The 21,472-nt window shown below is 40.9% G+C and overlaps 1 protein-coding gene across 1 annotated transcript in view; it reads left to right on the top strand.

Moving 5' to 3' along the window:
* EIF2AK4 (eukaryotic translation initiation factor 2 alpha kinase 4) overlaps nt 1-21,472 on the top strand; it is a 111,088-nt gene that overhangs the window by 52,424 nt on the left and 37,192 nt on the right. The window contains exons 14-23 of the mRNA XM_011932719.1: nt 1,721-1,804; nt 3,879-4,001; nt 6,109-6,213; nt 8,012-8,066; nt 8,614-8,693; nt 12,988-13,089; nt 14,744-14,797; nt 17,350-17,586; nt 19,058-19,133; nt 19,848-19,969. Coding sequence (XP_011788109.1) covers nt 1,721-1,804; nt 3,879-4,001; nt 6,109-6,213; nt 8,012-8,066; nt 8,614-8,693; nt 12,988-13,089; nt 14,744-14,797; nt 17,350-17,586; nt 19,058-19,133; nt 19,848-19,969 — 1,038 coding nt within the window. The remainder of the gene's footprint in view (nt 1-1,720; nt 1,805-3,878; nt 4,002-6,108; nt 6,214-8,011; nt 8,067-8,613; nt 8,694-12,987; nt 13,090-14,743; nt 14,798-17,349; nt 17,587-19,057; nt 19,134-19,847; nt 19,970-21,472) is intronic.

Genomic DNA, 21,472 nt, shown 5'->3' with positions numbered 1-21,472 from the left:
TGCCAGTTTTCCCAGCACCATTTATTAAATAGGGAATCCTTTCCCCATTGCTTGCTTTTGTCAGGTTTGTCAAAGATCAGATGGTTATAGATATGTGGTATTATTTCTGAGGCCTCTGTTCTGTTCCATTGGTCTATATATCTGTTTTGGTACCAGTACCAAACTGTTTTGGTTCCTGTAGCCTTGTAGTATAGTTTGAAGTCAGGTAGCATGATGCCTCTAGCTTTATTCTTTTTACTTAGGATTGTCTTGGCTATATGGACTCTTTTTTGGTTCCGTATGAAATTTAAAGTAGCTTTTTTTAATTCTGTGAAGAAAGTCAATGGTAGTTTGATGGGAGTAGCATTGAATCTGTAAATTACTTTGGGCCGTATGGCCATTTGCACGATGTTGATTCTTCCTATCTATGAGCATGGAATGTTTCTCCATTTGTTTGCGTCCTCTCTTATTTCCTTGAGCAGTGGTTTGTAGTTCTTGAAGAGGTCCTTCACATCCCTTGTAAGTTGTATTCCTAGGTGTTTTATTCTCTTCATAGCAATTGTGAATGGGAATTCACTCATGATTTGGCTCTCTGTCTGTTCTTGGTGTATAGGAATGCTTGTGATTTTGCACATTGATTTTGTATCCTGAGACTGCTGAAGTTGCTTATCAGCTTAAGGAGATTTTGGGCTCAGACGATGGGATTTTCTAAATATACAATTAAGTCATCTGCAAACAGAGATAATTTGACTTCCTCTTTTCCTAATTGAATGCCCTTTATTTCTTTCTCTTGCCTGATTGCCCTGGCCAGAACTTCCAACACTGTGTTCAATAGGAATGGTGAGAGAGTGCATCCCTGTCTTGTGCCGGTTTTCAAAGGGAATGCTTCCAGCTTTTGCCCATTTGGTATGATACTGGCTGTGGGTTTGTCATAAATGGCTCCCATTATTTTGAGATACGTTCCATCAATACCTAGTTTATTGAGTGTTTTTAGCATGAAGGGGTGTTGAATTTTATCAAAGGCCTTTTCTGCATCTATTGAGATAATCATGTGGTTTTTGTCTTTGGTTCTGTTTATATGCTGGATTACATTTATTGATTTGCTTGTGTTGAACCAGCCTTGCATCCCGGGGATGAAGCCAACTTGATCATGGTGGATAAGCTTTTTGATGTGCTGCTTGATTCGGTTTGCCAGTATTTTATTGAGGATTTTTGCATCGATATTCATCAGGGATATTGGCCTGCAATTTTCTTTTGTTGTTGTGTCTCTGACAGGTTTTGGTATTCGGACGATACTAGCCTCATAAAAAGAGTTAGGGAGGATTCCCTCTTTTTCTATTGCTTGGAATAGTTTTAGAAGGAATGGTACTGGCTTCTCTAACTACCATCAGAGAATACTATAAACACCTCTACACAAATAAACTAGAAAATCTAGAAGAAATGTATAAATTCCTGGATGCGTATACCCTCCCAAGACTAAACCAGGAAGAAGTTGAATCCCCAAATAGGCCAATAACAAGTTCTGAAATTGAGGCAGTAATTAATAGCCTATCAACCCAAAACAGACCAGGATTCACAGCCAAATGTTTGAGCTTCTAAGGACAGTGGTTATGTTCTGCTCACTGACTTCTCCCTAAGGCAACAGGGTGGCCTTGTGTTGGGGGTGGGCACAAATACTTGATGATGATTGTGCTTAATTTTGACTTCCATTTTGAGTTATTGTGTGTTCCTTTTGGGTTAGGATGAAGACTGCAGTGAAAAGAATGGCTGCCATGAAAGTGAGCCATCAGTGACGACCGAGGCTGTGCACTACCTCTACATCCAGGTGAGGTCGTGGTGTGTAGTTAGGTGACACAGCAACACCCAGTAGTGGCTGATGGGCCTGTTTCAGGGTATTGGAACAAGATAATGGACAGAGGAGGGCTTACTGCCACTACCAAAGATTAATTGGCCGAGAGGATTACCATGTGGAGGCCCTTTCCCCAGCCTGGAATTCCTGCTTTCCTGCAGCTTATCAGGAGTGCCATAGGGTGGCTCTGGGCTCAGGCTGCGTAAGTTCACATCCTGGATCCACCTGTTAGGACTGCGTGAACTCGGGCAAGGTTCTTCAGCATCTTGTGCCTCAGTTTCCCCATCTATGAATTACATAATAGTAACTCTTATACACTAATAAAGAATAAATAACATGTGAAGTACTTAGAACTGTATCTGAGTTCCATAAATGCTAGATTGCATGAGCACAGAAACTCCACTTTGCCTAACCAACTGAATCTGGACAAGTAAGATATGATGCACACATGCCTGTACATGCAAAAGTAACACCAATGTGACTTTAGGCAAAGTGGCTTGTCCTGGAACCTCTGGAGACCAGTGCACAGGCAAGCCAGTTCCAATGGGGCATGACTAAGAAGCCTGGGCTTTGGCCTGCCTACCTGCCAGAGCAGCAGTATCCTAAACAAGGGTGGGCTCTGCTAGTAGAGGAGTGGCCATAAAACAAAAAAGTCGGCCGGGCGCGGTGGCTCAAGCCTGTAATCCCAGCACTTTGGGAGGCCGAGACGGGCGGATCACGAGGTCAGGAGATCGAGACCATCCTGGCTAACACAGTGAAACCCCGTCTCTACTAAAAAATACAAAAAACTAGCCGGACGACGTGGCGGGCGCCTGTAGTCCCAGCTACTTGGGAGGCTGAGGCAGGAGAATGGCGTAAACCCAGGAGGCGGAGCTTGCAGTGAGCTGAGATCCGGCCACTGCACTCCAGCCTGGGTGGCAGAGCGAGACTCCGTCTCAAAAAAAAAAAAAAAACAAAAAAGTCTTTCCTCTGCCCCAAGCGAACAAGACTGTGGATCACTGTTAGTATTTCAGTCATAACTGCCAGCAGGCAGATCTTTAAATGTGAGATACAGAACTGTGTGGAAAAAGGAACCCTCAGACAAGTTACAGCATTTTGAATGAGATGAGTTAGGTATTTGCTTTCCTGGAGTTGGAGCTGGTTTTAGGTATTCCATAACATAAATATCTTGGAGGTACCACTTACACAGATAATAAAGCATTGGTCCCCCAAACCACTATTTATCCTCTATTATATTCCATTACCTTCTACACAATTAGAATGAAACAGAAGTACACAAAGGAGTTGCATCCGACATGCATCAGGATCACGGTGTGGGCATCAGAGGAGGCCTTGTGAGGCCCAGAGGGTGAGGCCAGAGTTTACTGACAGTTATTCCGAAGATGATAGAACAAAAGCTAATCTTCCTCTTTTTAAAAACAATAAAACCTTTCTTCATGAGAAATCTCAACTCTGGCACTAGTTGAAGCATATAGGCTAGTTTCATAAATCAGATGGTGCATGTCGATTGAAGATTTAAGTCATGTTGCACTGTTTTCTGATATATGAATCCACTCAAGAAGGGGTGAGACAGAGCCCCTGTCTCACTGTCCCAAGAAGACTTGAATGTTTTAATATTTACAATATTTTGCTCTAAACTTGAAGGTCATTTGTCGTTAATGTAAGGAAAGCTAATGACATCATTAGATTAACTAACTCTCCTTGTAAATTTGGGTTTGGAAGCTATCTTGTAAAATTTTACTACATTCTCAGTTTTTTTTATATTAATTGTGATAAATATTTTAAACAAGTCATATTTTTAAATAAGCAATAATATAAAAAATTAGAAATGATTCTGTTGGAGTGCTAAGATTATGCATATTTACTCCCAAGGTATTTTTTTAATACTGTTGGTTTCTTTTTCAGTGTGAAAAACCACGTCTTTCCCATAACTGTTTAAAACCCATGGTACAGGTTTTAAAATGGAGGATTATGTAAATTGAAGTTATACTCCTTAACTTAAACCTGTCGTGTAATCAAATTCTCCTGGTTTGTCCTTGTCTGTACATAGATGGAGTACTGTGAGAAGAGCACTTTACGAGACACCATTGACCAGGGACTGTATCAAGACACTGTCAGACTCTGGAGACTTTTTCGAGAGATTCTGGATGGATTAGCTTATATCCATGAGAAAGTAAACTTTACAACATTTCATATCTGAAGACTTACGTTTACAAAAATTTATGCATAAAAGTATCAAATGTAAGATTGGAGAAAAACTGAAATAGAGGGAAAGCTAATAGAACAAAGTGTCAAAGACAATAAAATATTACAAAGTATCAGAGTATAACATTAAAAAATGTTAAGAAAACTTTAAAGGTTAGGACAGGGATCAGCAAACTGTGGCCCACAGGCCAAATCTAATCCACTGCCTGTTCTTGTATGGCCTGTGAGCTAATAATGGCTCGTACATTTTTAAATGGTTGTAAAAAATTAAAAGGACATTTCATGACACATAAAAATTACATGAAATTCAAATTCCAATGCTCCCAAGGTTATTGGAACATGGCTATGCTCATTTGTTTACATATTGCCTATGGTGGTTTTTTTTCCATAACAGCAGATTTGAATAGTTGCAACAGGGACTGTAAAGCCTAAAGTATTTACTCTCTGTTAATCTCTGGGAGAGGAGAAAATATTTGAACATGTAGGGAATGTGGGATTATTGCTTGAGTGCTTTAGAATTAGGGCCAGGTGTGGTGGCTCACACCTGTAATCCCAGCACTTTGGGAGGTCGAGGTGGGTGGATCACTTGAGGTCAGGAATTCAAGACCAGACTGGTCAACATGGTGAAACCCCATCTCTACTAAAAATACACAAATTAGCTGAGTGTGGTGGTGCACACTTGTAATCCCAGCTGCTTGGGAGGCTGAGGCAGGAGAATCGTTTGAACCTGGGAGGTGGAGGTTGCAGTGAGCTGAGATTGTACCACTGCACTCCAGCATAGGTGACAGTAAGACTTTATCTCAAAAAAGAGAAAGAAAGAATTAAGCAAAGATGTGATTAATATTTGCCAAGTTATTTGATTCTAACAGAATTAGTGCCGCCCTTCATAGGAACACGGAGAAACCAGAAAGCCATCTAGCAAGAAGAGAAATGAGACTTTCTGAGTAAAGCAGCTTGTCACGTGTCTAAAATGTCATTTTAAAGCTAGAAATTGCCATTATAATGTAAATGCTAATGGGCCTAGCTTCAGGATGAAACACTGCTTACATTTTTAAAATGGGATTGTCTAATGCATTAACCAATATAAATTCATTATTTTTTTCCTTTGCCTCAAATTTCTTTAACCTTAAAATGTTTATACTGTGCCATATTTATACTGAGAAGCAAGGGCTGTAATTTACACATGTGTAGTTTATAAATGATTTGGTAGAAGCAGAATTTGCAAGGTTAGAAATGAAAATGAGTTCTGATGAGGGCCATTTAAGCTGTATTACTGTGATTTTATCCTGGGATGCTAGAACAGTGCCCCCTGTGCTTGCTTCCACTCCGTCCAGTTTGCTCAGTATTGGCTAACCATTTGCTGGCATCTAACACTGCCATACCTAGAAATACAAGGAGGCACAAGTGCGTGTCCCATGCTCGCGAGGGAATTCTTGCTTCTAGAGGGAGCCAGAATTTACCTTCGTGTAATGGTAAAAGAGATCATTATTTTCTATATTATAATGCATGAAACAATACGCATTACAAGCCATTAGGAAAATGAGAAAGCAGTCTTATGTAAACAAGTAATTATTGCACACCTACTGTGTGTGCTGGGGATGCCAAGTTGAACTGTTAGAATTACTGTAGAAGGCTTACGAATGAGTTGGCACTTGCAAATGTTGGTACAGTGCAAATGCATGGAAAAAAGCAAGAGTATCCTATGAAGGGGAGATGATACAAAGAAAGGAATAGAAGAAGGAATAAAAATGGTGTGTCTCTGTGACCAGAGCAGAGGTTTTGTGATGTAGCAGGGGTAAAGGTAACTTGGTGAACCCAGTGGAAGGGGCCTTAGATGCCACAGGGAACTGTTTAGAATTCACCTGGTCAGGATACCACCAGGTAGAACTAGGAGATGGTAAAGAGGTCATAGGACAGTCAGGAGACATTGCAGAGGCCAGACAGCCTGGACCAGGGTGGTCTGTGGGAGAACACCTGGTACGATTTTCATCACTAGGTTGGCCTTTTAAATTAGGAGGTAGGTATAACTTTATGCATGGGAAACCATTGTTTATTTCTTCACTCTCTTTCAACAGGGAATGATTCACCGGGATTTGAAGCCTGTCAACATTTTTTTGGATTCTGATGACCATGTGAAAATAGGTGATTTTGGTTTGGCGACAGACCATCTAGCCTTTTCTGTAAGTATTTTAAAAATTAGACTGTACCTAAAAACAGACTCAGATGCCTTGATAATCCTGAAAGTGTTAGCAGATAGAGTAGTGCATTCACAGAACTATGCTGTCTAATCCTCAGGAGATGACACAAACCTGAAGGGGCATGCTGCAGATGATCTTGTAGGCTTTGAAATTTGAGTATATTTTTTTGAGTGCATTCCACTTGAGAGACACAAAATTATTGGCTTGGGAACAGTATTGTGGTCAAAGGCATACAGTACTTCATGAAATCATTTGGTATTTTGGTCTACCATGCCTGGCCCTGGACTAGATGCTTTATACCTCAGAGGCTTTTGTTGATTTGAGGAAATGAGGCTCAAAAACATAAAACACCAGGAGAGCATACGGTTGTGAGGATCAAGAAAGGCTGGATAACGACAGTAGCATTTCAGATGTCCTTAAATGGTGGGTGGGAGTCCAAAAGGTGGAGGTTGAGGGCAGGGCCTGGTGACACCAGGATGGGGATTCCAGAGAGAAAGCACAGCCTGAGCAGAGGCCCCAGGGAAAGCAGACTTGGCTGTCGGAAGACTAGCATACTGTCTGACTGGCCAAAACTGTGAGGTGCAGGGGAGAGTGAGAGGATGCAGGGCAGTTGAGGAGTCATTGGAAGGTTGGGCAGTCTTGTAGGTGGTAGGCCTTGAATGCCAGGGGAGGAATTTTACTTCACATTGTAAACCCAACTTATTAGGCACCAAGATCTATAGGAAATGCAGTTAATTCCAAGGGTGATCAGGAAAGCAAAGTAGGATTTGAGTTAATGGTCAGAACAACCACTGGGGCCAAGTTAGAAGGTGAGACTAGGAGTAGACAGGGAGGAGAGGGAAGGCGGACAGTAAGGACACGGTCCCGATCATGCTCCCCATGGAGCATATGGGAGAGTGCTGAGACCAAGGACGGGCCAGGTGGTGGGAATCTTGATCCCCAAACTAAAGAATTTAACTTGATGTCTGGAAGGCTGTAGCATAGTGAGATAGGTAAGAGCTCAGGCTCTGGAGTCTCACCGACCTGGAATAGAATCCTATCTCTGCCACTGCTTTGTAGCATGATCTTGGACAACTAACTAACTTCTCAATGCCTCATCTGTAAAGTGTGCCTAATACTAGTGCCAAGCTCAAAAAGTTATCAGCAAGATAAATAAGAATGCAGGTAAAGCACCTAGAACAGTGCCCAGCACTAAGAATGTTGAAGCTGGTGTTACTGATGGTGATGGCTTATAATGGGAAGCACCTATTACAAATGCAGACATAACAATAGTGACTTAGGGTATTGACAACACTGTGGCACATAGTGGAACAAGGTGAGGCTACCTGGGAGGTGTTAGCCATGAGCGAGGGTAGAACACATTTGCTGAGCAGCCTCTAGGAAAGAAGAATAAAAATTGATGCAGAGAAAGTAACAGCAGTGAGGAAGTTGAAAGATGAATTTGTTGTTTTTAATACACTCTTACTCTTCTTAGAAAATAGATTCTGTTTTTGGCATTTGCAACATGAAAATAAATTGATTTCTCTAAGTGTTTGCATATTTCTGTCCTAAAGAAAGAGTTGTATAGTGATTGGCCCCCTCCCTCTTGATTTCGTTGGGTTTTCTGAGAGCCTTGCATTAGTGGGTTGAGTAAACTAGAAAAAAAATTAAAACTCAAAGCATTATTATATTATTTTGATTTCCATGTAATATTTCCTCAGTCTTCATTTAGAAACAGACAAGCCTTCTCATGGAATAATATCAGGTTTTGATTGGATATTTGACTTACTTATATTTTTAGGCTGACAGCAAACAAGACGATCAGACAGGAGATTTGATTAAGTCAGACCCTTCAGGTAAACCCAGAAGACTATATATTTAATCCATGTGTTAAAGACCTAGAATTTCTTAACCTGAAAACTGCTTTTTACTTTGTAAAGGTTTTATTCTACAGCAGATTTTAATTGTTCCTTAAGATAACAAAATTATGGAAATGCTTTAATTTTTTTTCTTTTCAATTTATTAATTGTTCTTTGAACTTTAAGAAATTAGAGCTTCAGTGAGTAGAATAATTGGCTCCCAGGCGTAGACAGTTTTATTTTGTCTAACCTCCGCTGGTAATGTGAGGTTACCTCATAACCTAGTCCATCTGGAGTCTTCTTACCTGGCACTGTCCCTCCTCTGCAATAGCAAAGACATCCTTGTGTAGAACAGAGTGTGTGGCCATATGTGACTTATGGTTGTTCATTTGGTACAATGCATGCTGCTGCTTCCTGTGAGTGGTGTAGACAGTTAACAGATCATGCCTCACTTTTAAGAAGCCTTTTTTGTTTGTTTGTTTTAGTTTGTGTCATCTGTAAGTCCTGTTACTGGGAAGCTTTCCCTCTGTTTTCCTCCACACAGGTCACTTAACTGGGATGGTTGGCACTGCTCTCTATGTAAGCCCAGAGGTCCAAGGAAGCACCAAATCTGCATACAACCAGGTAAGGGGTTTTGTGGGGAAAAAGAACCTCAAAATTAAGGTAATAGGACATCTAGATCATGGCATTTGGGGTTTAGTCCCAGCTAAAATAGTCAGGACATCCACTTGTTCACACTCCAGGAAGGACTCATGGTCCCAAGGATAGTGGCTGAAACTGGCACTGCTGCTGCCGGGAGCTTACAGTCCATCCATCCAGCCAGCCAGCCATCCATCCATCCATCTACTCACCCATCCACCCATCCATCTACCCGTCCGTCCATCCATCCATCCATCCATCCATCCATCCAAAGAATGTGAGAACTAACCCCTATCTTGGGCAAGGTGCCAGGAACAGATGTGGCTCCAGCCCTCAGGGAGCTTGTCCACTGGTGGATGAAACAGACAGCAAATAAGTAAAAAATGAAAGATATAATCACAAATTGTGGTGAGGGCTAGGAAGAAAAGAAATGGAGCTGAGTGACAAAGAGAACAGATTGACTAAAGAAGATCTCTTGAGAGGATGGCATTTAGGATAAAGGATGAGAAAGGACAAGCCACACAGAGTTGGGGGCTGACACATGCCAGGGAGATGGTGAGAAGCAGAGGAAAGTGCACACATAAAGAGGAAGCCCTGGGTGAGAGAGAGCTTGGTACATTTAAGACAGTCAAAAGGAAGGCTAGTGTGGCCACAGTGTGGCAAGCAACAGGGGAGAGAGGCATGAAGTGAAGCTGGAAAAGAAGGCAGGGAAAGATCACACAGGGCCAGGTTGGCCTGGATAAGGAGTGTGCATTTAATTTGAAGTACACAGGGAGCCACTGAAGAATCTTGAGCAAGAAAGTTCACTCTGGCTGCTGCGAGGAGGCTCTGCAGGAGGTCCAGGGAGGGCGGTTGGCAGCTGGAACTGGACTCCTGGCAGTAGAAATGGAGAGAAGTGTGCTGATTTAGGAAGGGAATTGAGAGATTTCCCCAATGGAGTGGATGTTGGGTGAGAATGAGGAAGGGAAAAAGTCCAGGGCTGAGGTTTCTTCCTGGAGCACCTGGGTGAAGAGTAGTTGACTGAAGTGAAGAAACCTAGGGAACGACGTAAGGGGAAGGAAGAGAAGATGACAGAAAAATTCAGTTTGAGGCATGTTAGTTTGAAATATCTGATGAGAAATCCAATTAGAGATGTCGAGTAGACTGTTAGAGACCCAACACTTGAGTTCAGAGGAATGGTGAGAATCAGAAGTATAAATTTGAAATCAGCACACAGATAGGATTTAAAGCTATGAGACTGGATGAGATCACTTAGGGCAAGAGTGTAAAGCTAAACTTTAAAAACACTTTAGGTGCCAGGCATGGTGGTTCATGCCTATAATCCCAGGACTTTGGGAGGCTGAGGCGGGAAGATTGCCTGAGCTCAGGAGTTCAAAACCAGCCTGGGTAATATAGCGAGACCTCATCTCTACTGAATATCAAAAAAATTAGCCTGGCCTGGTGGCACACGTCTGTAGTCCCAGCTCCTCAGGAGGCTGAGGTGGGAGGACTGCTTGAGGCCAGGATATTGAGGCTGCAGTGAGCTATGATCATGCCAGTGCACTCCAGCCTGGGCAGTGGAGCAAGACCCTGTCTGAATCAATTATATATATATAAAAGAAAAGACATTAGGAAAGCAATTTGCATCAAAGCAACTGCTCAGGCTTGCAGTGGAGATTCAAGCCTGGGTTTTGGTTCTGGCAGGGAGCACTGGACAACAACATAAAGTTGAAACAGACCTCTAAGTACCTGGTGAGGGTGAGGGTTGGAGTATCGGGAGATGGGTTGCACACACTGTGAGTGTGGGCAGCACCTTTAGTGTCTTTTTTTTCTTTTTTTGAGATGGAGTCTCGCTCTTTTCAACCAGGCTGTAGTGCAATGGTAGAATATCAGCTTACTGCAAACTCCGCCTCCCAGGTTCAAGCAATTCTCCTGCCTCAGCCTCCTGAGTAGCTGGGATTACAGACGCCCATCACCACACCTGGCTAATTTTTGTATGTGGTTTCGCCATGTTGGCCAGGCTGGTCTCGAACTCCTGACCTCAGGTGATCCACCTGCCTCAGCCTCCCAAAGTCCTGGGATTACAGGCATGAGCCACCGCACCTGGCCATATATACATATTTTTTAAAAAACCGAAACGAGTGCTTCTTAGACATGAGTAGTAAATATCCCTGAGTGGTGGGATCATGAGATTGCTGTTTTATTCTTGGTGCTTTTGTTCTATGCTTTCTGTAGCCAACATGTATAGGAAATGCCACAGTGAATGTTTTTAAGACATCAGAGGTCAAGAGTATTTCTTGAAAATGGCTTCCATTGTCCTGAAAGCGGCTCTGCACCTCTGTGCCCTTGACCATGTACAGTCTTTTCCTCGGCAACCGTGCCATGCTTGGCTTCCTCAGACACATTCCCTTCCCAACGCCATCTTCTCCTTCATGGCACGCTACTTAAATTTTCTCTGCACTGACTTGTCTTTTTGCTTCTTTTTTCTTTTTATTATAGATACTTTTTTTGTTTTTGTCAATTATTTAATAGTTATCTTGATTATTTATATCCTTCCAGTTTTTTGACTTTACTGTTTTTTTCTCTAGCTTTTTGTTTTATTTTTACTTATTTGTTATTTTTTTCCTAGCTTATGGAGGTATGATTGACAAAACTTGTCTATATTTAGGGTGTACAATGTGATGTTATGATGTATGCATACATTGTGAAATGATTACCACAACGAAGCTGACTAACATTTCCATCACCTCACCTGGTTTCCATTTTTTATGTGTGGTAAGAACACTTGAGAGCTACTTTCTTAGCAAACCTCAAGAATACAATACATTATTATTAATTATAGTCACCATGCTGTGCTTTAGATCTCCAGAATGTATTCATTTTTTAACTGAAAATGTGTGCCCTTTGACCAGCATCTCCCCTTGACCCCTAGTCCCCAGCCCCTGGTAGCCACCACTGTGTTCTCTATTACTGTGGGTTTGACTTTTATTTAGATTCCACATACCAGTGAGATCATACAGTATTTGCCTTTCTGTGTCTAGCTTATTTCACCTAATATAATGTCCTCCAGGTTCATCCATGTTGTCACAAATGGCAAGATTCTCTTCTTTTTGAAGGTCATATGACCTTGTAGTCAGGAACTGGCCTTTTCTATCAGCTGCGGATTTTGGTCTGTGTTTCACTTTTAAGATGATTAGCCAAGATGCGAAACAAAGCAAATTTCTTTTTCTTTCTTTTTTTCTTTTTCTTTCTTTCTTTCTTTCTTTCTTTCTTTCTTTCTTTCTTTCTTTCTTTCTTTCTTTCTTTCTTTCTTTTTCTTTTCTTTTCTTTTCTTTCTTTTCTTTCTTTCTTTCTTTTTTTTGACGGAGTCTCACTCTGTCACCCACACTGGAGTGCAATAGCGCGATCTCAGCTCACTGCTAGCTCTGCCTCCCGGGTTCACGCCATTCTCCTGCCTCGGCCTCTCAAGTAGCTGAGACTACAGGCACCCGCCACCACGCCTGGCTAATTTTTTGTATTTTTTAGTAGAGACGGGGTTTCACCGTGTTAGTCAGGATGGTCTCGATCTCGTGATCTTATGACCCGCCCACCTCAACCTCCTAAAGTGCTGCGATTACAGGCGTGAGCCACCACACCTGGCCCAAAACAAAGCAGATTCTTATGATCAATCTCAGTTGTCCTTGCTCTTCAGCCATTATTTCCAGTTTTCAATCAGTGGTTTTCTATTGTCTGTGGCTACAACTAAACCAATTACCATTAATTTTCTAGGAAGGCCAGGCGTGGTGGCTCATGCCTGTAATCCCAGCACTTTAGGAGGCCAACGTGGGTGAATCACTTGAGTCCAGGAGTTGGAGACCAGCCTGGGCAACAGTCTCTACAAAAAATACACACAAAAAAATTAGTTGGGCATGGTGGTGCACACCTGTAGTCCCAGCTACTTGGGAGGCTGAGGTGGAAGGATTGCTTGAGCCCAGGAGGCAGAGGTTGCAGTAAGCCAAGTTTGCACCACTGCACTTCAGCCTGGGTGACAGAGTGAGACCCTGCCTCAAAAAAGAAAAAAAATTTCTATGAAAATGTTTAAAGACATCATGCCAAATATTTTGTCATCATCTAAATACAAAATATATCATTTAGCCTTTATAACCATAATTTTTGAGAACAAATCTTCACATTTTTCCAGTGTGACCTATTTTGTACTCATACAAACTTTATTTCAGCTGACAATGCTTATCCTATAATTCCCTGGTAAATTATGCTTTCATATCAAGGCTATCTAAATGCAATTATTTTTCCGTCTCAGAAAGTGGATCTCTTCAGCCTGGGAATTATCTTCTTTGAGATGTCCTATCACCCCATGGTCACGGCTTCAGAAAGGATCTTCGTTCTCAACCAACTCAGAGATGTATGTATCAGGTGTCTCAGTACCTACATTTTCAGTAACCCGAATCTTAACACAGAGATCAGAATTCAAAGCAGGATATTCTTCTGGTATTTATAATATAGAAAAGGCTGTCCTACTGTAATTTTAATGACTCATGTATTCAGATATGCGAGACTAACCAGTTTTCCCATTTTTAGTGAAACATTTTTCTGAGCAAAGGAAGTCACCTCAGTTAAGTTCTTGAAATAGCAGTTTTGGGAGCCAAATATCTTCAGCATGTAGGAGGGATCTTACTGGTCTCTCTACTATGTTTCTACAGCGAGGTTAATGGAACCCCACCTCCGATGATGAAAAACTTGCCCCAGTTTTGTTTGTTTTTGGAAATCTTACCTGGAGAAATTGCTAGGTTATAGTTGCTTTTTAAAAAATTATTCTGAGATTTACTCTTGATTTTAAAACAAAGGAAGAAGCCACAAAATTGGATTTGATATTAATATGGTTATAACAAGGGAGTAGATTGTAAGAATAATGGGTATTTAGTTCTAGAAGTGAAAGATGCCTGTTGAGTGGACCAGGTGTAGTAATGTCTAAAGAAAACTACCGAGACCAGAAGTTAAAATGAGTCTGAAAAAAATATCTGCCCCTTGAAATGTTTTTCCCAATGAAATTTCCATTTGTGTTCTTGGGATTAATCCTTGCCTATTTTACTGCCTGAGCTAAAAAAGGACACACGTTACAGGTGCGAGATCAGAGGTGCCCATGAGCAAACGCATTAAGATGAAAATGAGGAATGAGGTTTGGGTGAGGGTAATTTAAATTCACATATTTATGAGCAAGACATCTGGAGAGCCGCCTTCTTTCTTACTGAGCAGAGTGAAGCAGGAATATCTATGAAGTTAATTCATAAACACGGTAACTAGAATGCAGTAAGAATACTCCTGTATTCCACTGAAAGAATACTTCTCTGGATAGTTTTGAAAACAATTAAATTATTTTACTGTCAGTACAACGTGGACAGCTGTGCTCGTAAAGTATAGGACTAAGTGAAGTGATTACTATTGCCTTGCCTTGATTGGAATACTCTTAGATGATTGTGTCCTTAATGAAATGCCTTTCTTTAGTCTAAAATTTATGTTTATTTACCAGAAAGATGAGAACTTTTGGGGAAGTAGAGATTTTTTTTCTCTTACTCTATCTGTGTTGGTAGATGGGTGTTTTTTTGTTTGTTTGCCTTTTTTCATCTACATGTTTAATAAAACTACTTTGTTGTTCTCCAAAGCCATTAGATTTTTACTTTGTACTCAGATGTGCTTTCTGCCCCTTGACATTTTTTTCTCAATGAAATTTCCATTTATGATTTTGGGGTTAGTCCTTGCCTCTGTTATTGCCTGAACTAAAAGGGACCAGTGTTATAGTATGTGAGGTCAAAGGTGCGAACAGCATTAGGACAAAAGTGAAGAGTGAGGTTTGGGTGAGGATGTCATTTGCATAAAGTTTATATTAAAATAATATATATGTAATTGGAAGAATAAGCGTCAGGTTTCAAGAAGGTATCACCTATCTTTCCTTGCTAGCAAATTTTTATTTCTGTATTTGATTTTCTTACCTATGGTGAATAAATGCTTTCACTGTGGCAGTCTGCCAAAACCTTGCTGATTTGAATATATTTTTTTAGCCCACTTCGCCTAAGTTTCCAGAAGACTTTGATGATGGAGAGCATGCAAAGCAGGTAATTTTCTGATGCGTCAATTACAATGTCTTCTGTCTTGCATTTTAATTATTATTTTTCTTCTTTTTCAATTAGTAATCTTCTGCCACTCATTCTCTTGTGTCCTGGGAACAACGTGGGGAAAAAATAGCAAAAGATGAAGCACTTAAAATGTTATTAGACTTGATCTACACCATAAAAATGCCAACGGCTGGCACAGAAAATGAACAAACTACAGGGTTCTTTGTGCAATTCATTGTGCTTTTGAAGTGCTATTTGGACCCTTGGCTTAGCTGTTGAGAAAAAAAAAAAAGAATCCTTTTACAGCTTATTGTTTTTGATAAAGCTTGGGGCTTTAAGAAAAAAATGTAATTTAAAACTGTAATTTTGTTCTATTTTGTAGTTGCAGTAGCTCAGATTATAGGGCAAGGGCTGCATTTTCTAGACAGTCTATTGTTACAGTATTTTAAAGCAAAATAATTTCTCCTATATACCATAAATATCTGAGTGTATGTGTGTGTGACTCATGACATAGGCTAATACTGGCATCCAGCAAATATTAAAAAAAAAACTATTTTAGTGAATTTGTGTATTGGGCTTCTGGTACGCCTTTCTTCTGAATGCCAGTTGTTTGTCTTGGTACAGTGGTTAATACTCTTGTCATATGGAAGTTTATTTCTTAAATTGACTTACTGACAGTTATAATCAAGGCAAATCCCTTATTTAAATCATTAATGTTGAGTACAGAAGCATAGATAGAATATTGTATTAATCTGGTACTTCTTGCTTGCTGGTTATGTATTTGAATGGACAAACCACTTTTCTAGACTTTAATTTCCCTCACCTATAAAATAAAAAGATGGGCCGGGCGCAGTGGCTCAAGCCTGTAATCCCGGCACTTTGGGAGGCCGAGACGGGCGGATCACGAGGTCAGGAGATCGAGACCATCCTGGCTAACACGGTGAAACCCCGTCTCTACTAAAAAATACAAAAACTAGCCGGGCGAGGTGGCGGGCGCCTGTAGTCCCAGCTACTCCGGAGGCCGAGGCAGGAGAATGGCGTAAACCCGGGAGGCGGAGCTTGCAGTGAGCTGAGATCCGGCCACTGCACTCCAGTCCGGGCGACAGAGCGAGACTCTGCCTCAAAAAAGAAAAATAAATAAATAAATAAAAAATAAAAAATAAAAAGATGAAGTACTCCTTATTTATATTAGCACTAACTCTGTGTCATTTGGTAATGTTTAACATGACGGTTATTTATGGCTGTAGGGACCCATTCTGCCTCATCTGTTTAGTTGGTGAAGGCCATTAGAAATACATTGAGTCATGTTTCTGCTTCTTTTGGTAGCTATTATTGTTTCTGGGTGTCATAAGCAAATGTTCATTTCATAGCCTTTTCTTATAACAAGGTCAGTCTTACTTAGTCTTTCCCCTTGTTGACAGCTATAATGGCCCAAGAACTATACAAACCATTTTTCACCATGAGGACTGCACTCCTACCATCAGATATATACTCCTACCGTTGAGCATTTGAGTCTGGGCTGTACAAATTGGCACCAAAACAAAAACAACAAAACCACAACCACCTCCCATGTCATAGTCATTGCTTTTTAGCTGAAAGGAGCAAACGTAGAAAATGCTTATAGAATGAGCATAACATAACTTTTTGCCATGCACATTTACCAGTACAGCAGGGGCTGTTTATGCTCAGTAGGGTATTCTTGTTTTTGTCAGTTTAATATACCTTTCATAAAAGTTGTATCATGTCATTTTCTTTCTATATAATACTCCTATATCCCATACAAAGTAATTGCCTGTGTTTTTATTTTACCCTACGACTGGAAGGAGAGTGGGGAGGGGGGACATATTTTAAAGATTTATAATTAGAAAATGCTTAATAAAAGTCCATCTAATAATTGAGGTTTTCTTATCTCAAATATTTCTCTAACTCCTTATAAATCTTTATTATAAACAAGAGGATTAAGCATCATTAAGGAACCTCTCAAAGGTTTAGATTGCCTTCATATGGTTCACTGCTTTAATGAGGTGGCTGTGGAGATATAACAAATGAGTGACATAAATCAAGAGAATTCAAGGGAATGGTATCAGTACAAATAACATAAATGGAGAAGAAACCATTAAAACAAGATGTTTTACATTGCTTTTAGGATTCCAGCAGCTATTATGCATTATAATTTCTACTAAAATTAGGCATGTGAAGCTATTTATTTTATCTTTTTACACCTTTTTATATGATATTTTGTGTGTTTATAAGGCCTAATTTCTGCTTCTATGTAGTTGTCGAGTTGATTTTTTTTGGCTTGTGACAATAAAGTATAAAAAGAAGGGGCCTCCTTTTAAGAAATGTTCATACTACACTGTTGCACAACTCTGTCGTCATAATAAAGCAGAAGAAATAATGACCTATTCAGAAATTTCAGAATGCCAGTTAAGTGCAATAATAAAGAATAGTGGTACCTTTTCTTTGACCTGAACTGACTATTGACTTGTCCAGAGACTAGCTGAGCATTATCCATTGCGTCCCATCAGCAGTGTGCCTGGGTTTTATTGTAGAAATCCGTCATCTCCTGGCTGTTAAACCACGATCCAGCAAAACGGCCTACAGCCACAGAACTGCTCAAGAGTGAGCTGCTGCCCCCACCCCAGATGGAGGAGTCAGAGCTGCATGAAGTGCTGCACCACACGCTGACCAACGTGGATGGGAAGGCCTACCGCACCATGATGGCTCAGATCTTCTCCCAACGCATCTCCCCTGCCATCGATTACACCTATGACAGCGACATACTGAAGGTGGGCTTAAACCACGCTGCACAAAGGGAGCTTCACCTGGTCCACAAAAGGATCAAGCCAGTTTCTCATAGATTCTTTTAATGCCTCCAACGTAAGTTCTTATGTGAGGTATTGGAAGCCCCTAAAAGTACATGCAAAATGTGCATATATGCATTCAGAGAAGAGGATCCATACTTTCAATCACCTACTTGAAGGAGTCCTTGATCTTTCCTCCTCCCTACCCACCCAAGAGATTAAGAAGTAGTGCATACAAAAATTAGCCGGGCATGGTGGCATGCACCTGTAATCCCAGCTACTCGGGAGGCTGAGGCAGGAGAATCGCTTGAACCCAGGAGGCAGGGAGGTTGCAGTGAGCCAAGATCGCGCCACTGCACTCCAGCCTGGGAGACAGAACAAGACCCCGTCACACAAAAAAAAAAAGAAACAGTGCATTTAGAGACTGATCCCTAGCCAAAATGCCCAGAGCCAAAAGCATCAACCAGCTCATATCTAGATGAAGTAGAAAGTAGTTCCCAGTGCTGGTTGCACATCTACTTCATCTCAGAAACTCTCTGACAAGGCAGATGCCCAAGTCCCGTAGCCCATCTAGTGGCTCAGAATCTCCAGGTGTGAGGCATTTCAGAATCTCGTTAAAAGCTCCCAAGCAGTTTCTGAAGTGTAGCTAGGTTGCCAGTTTGGGGAGACATTTAATTTGTTTTAAAAAGAAAAAAAATCTGAAACATATTAGTGAAATGTTAAAATTTGATAAAGTTGGATGAGTAGCTAACAGGTGTTTGTTATATTCTCTATATGTTTCTATATGCTTAAAATATGATATAATTTTAAAAGATAGAGTAGTGGAGGAAGTCATAGTAAAATTTATGGAAGATCAGTATTGATTTTAGAGACCAAACACAGTTTTTACTGGCTGGCAATATTATTATAGAAAGATATTTGCAGGATTATAGGTGACTTTTTTATAGATGTCTTTTTGCTTATCTGTTGTTTCTAAATTTTCTATAGTGAAATGGTACTACTTTTATAATATAAAAGCAAATGAAAAAGAAAGCTATTGGCAAGATATGTAAATGCCATGTAGCTTTCAACAGGCCTGCCATGAATCACCTTGGTAAGTAGGAGGGGCCTGATGCTGTCAGGTGGTCGTTGTGCCACAGTATTCCAGAGAGTCAGGGAGAATGTGTTTATTTGATTAGCTCCCTCTGAAAGGCAGTATCAATGTAGCCAAGAATTTGGACTTTGAACCCAGGCAACCTTCCCATTGCTTGAAAGGTTAGCTCTTGCTTTCCAAAGCAGGCCATGAAAGGTATGTGTCCTCTTCCCTGATGTGTTCAAAGAGGAAGGGACTTGTCGAGACTTCTTTTTTAAACCTGGAAATAAGCGATGTAGTGCCTGCTGCAAGCCACAGGTTAATATCTTAAAGGATCCATTTGATAAGCCTTCAATGATGACGTTTTAATCGGTCCTGTTTTAGGGCAATTTCTCAATCCATACAGCCAAGATGCAGCAGCATGTGTGTGAAACCATCATCCGCATCTTTAAAAGACACGGTATGTATGCCCTTTTTAAAAATGATATTTCTTCTCATAAGACTTTTTTCCTCATTAGAAAGTGCTGTTAGTGTTTGGGCATACCATATTTTACTTTCAAATTCAGTTATAAATAATTGACATCATATGGAATTTAAGCTTATTTTTGAAACTGATTTGAATGCTACAGCCTCGCTGTTAATACTAAAATGCTTTAGTATTTGTGGAGTCAGAAATATGACCAAACTGTCAAACTTAACTCTAGGTGAGCTCTCTATTTATAAATTTAGAGAACTAAAGAAAAACTGATGGCCGGGCGCGGTGGCTCAAGCCTGTAATCCCAGCACTTTGGGAGGCCGAGACGGGCGGATCACGAGGTCAGGAGATCGAGACCATCCAGGCTAACACGGTGAAACCCCCATCTTTACTAAAAAAATACAAAAAACTAGCCGGGCGAGGTGGTGGGCGCCTGTAGTCCCAGCTACTCGGGAGGCTGAGGCAGGAGAATGGTGTAAACCCGGGAGGCAGAGCTTGCAGTGAGCTGAGATCCGGCCACTGCACTCCAGCCTGGGTGACAGAGCGAGACTCCGTCTCAAAAAAAAAAAAAAGAAAAACTGATATGATTTCAATGGTCCCAGTAGCAATTACTTAACTGTCAGGTTTGTGTTAATTTTAGGCTACCTCCTAAGAAGAATGTGAACTTGATGATGAGCTATTTTTTCTCATTTGGTGTAGGAGCTGTTCAGTTGTGTACCCCACTGCTGCTTCCCCGAAACAGACAAATATATGAGCACAATGAAGCTGCCCTATTTATGGACCACAGCGGGATGCTGGTGATGCTTCCTTTTGACCTGCGGGTGAGGCTGGGAACACACTGCTGACAATCAGGATGCTGTATCTAGTCACAGGAATGGCATCTCTGTTAAAGGATTTTTTCCCTAGGCTTATATTATAAATATCACCTTTAGGAAATGTATTCTTGAGGAAGTTGTCAGATTGAGAGCATTATTGGAGTGGAGGAAATGTTTGGTCCTAAATGCCTCCACCTTCCTAATAGCACAGGTGTTTATGACTCTAGGAACTGGAGGAACCCTGCATTGCAGGTGCCACATGTGTACCTCAGTGTTGAGTGACTACAGCAGGTTAACCCCACCCACTCAGACAAATAAATGTAGTTTGTTTGTTTTTTTTAACCTCCTGGCTAGATCTTCAGTAAACATCCTAACATGTTAATGCCTAGAACAGTTAAATTATTCTAACAGCAAGTGTCTCTCCTAATTGGGTATGCTGAGTTTTGCCTGTCCTGCTTCCTTCTGACCCCCAGGGATCCCAACAACAGCAGCAGTCTTACTAGTCTTTCACTCACAGTGTTGGCTGCTAACAAGCTGTCTGTGGTGCTATATGATAGAGCAAGGAAAACATGAAATGCATGTGACAGACAAGGGCTTAATACCTCTCATGTGCAGAAAGCACTGACAAGGGGAGACATGAGCAAAGGATATAACCAGGCAGCTCTCAGAAGAGAAAATGTGCATGGCTGATAAACTTCTGAAAAGCTGTTCCACCTCACCAATAATAAAGAAGTGCAACGCTATCTCAACTTCACCCATCAGACAGGAAACATTTTTAAATTAATGTTATCCAGAGATGACAGGGGTGTAGGAAAATAGGTACTTCCATATGTTGCTGATGGGAATGTGGACTGCTAAACCTTTAGAAATGTAATCTAAAAGTTTATAATAAAACTTGTAAAATTTTGATGCACATTCTCTATCCTTAGAACCAGCAATCCCACTTTGAGCAATTTATTCAAAGAAAGAAAAACACATTAGTGTATGAATGTTAAAAGGATGTTAATTGCCGTATTATTGAGGTAGCCAAAAACTGTCTGCCTGTTTATCAATAGGAAAATGGTTGAATAATTTGTCAACAATATTATGGAATATTAAGGAGCTATTGAAAAGAACATTGAACTAGGCACAGTGGCTCATGCCTATAATTCCAGAACTTTAGGAGGCCTAGGTAGGAGGAGTGCTTGAGCGCAGTAGTTCAAGACCAGCCTGGGCAACATAGGAAAACCCCATCTTTACAAAAAATTTAAAAATTAGCCCAGTGTGGTGGCTCGTGCCTGTGGTCTCAGCTACTTGGGAGGTTAAGGTGGGAGGATTGCTTGAGCCCAGGAGGTCAAGGCTGCAGTGAGCCATGATTGTGCCGCTGCACTCCAGCCTGGGAAACAAGGCAAGACTCTGTTTCAAAAAGAAAATTTAAAACAAATTTTTTGTAGAAATGGGCTGTCACTATGTTGCCCAGGGTGGTCTCAAACTCCTGGACTCAAGCAGATCCTTCTACCTCAGCCTCCC

The sequence above is a fragment of the Colobus angolensis genome, unplaced genomic scaffold, assembly GCF_000951035.1.
Source record: "Colobus angolensis palliatus isolate OR3802 unplaced genomic scaffold, Cang.pa_1.0 Scaffold97, whole genome shotgun sequence".
NCBI lineage: Eukaryota > Metazoa > Chordata > Mammalia > Primates > Cercopithecidae > Colobus > Colobus angolensis.
This window is presented reverse-complemented; position numbering and strand designations above follow the sequence as displayed.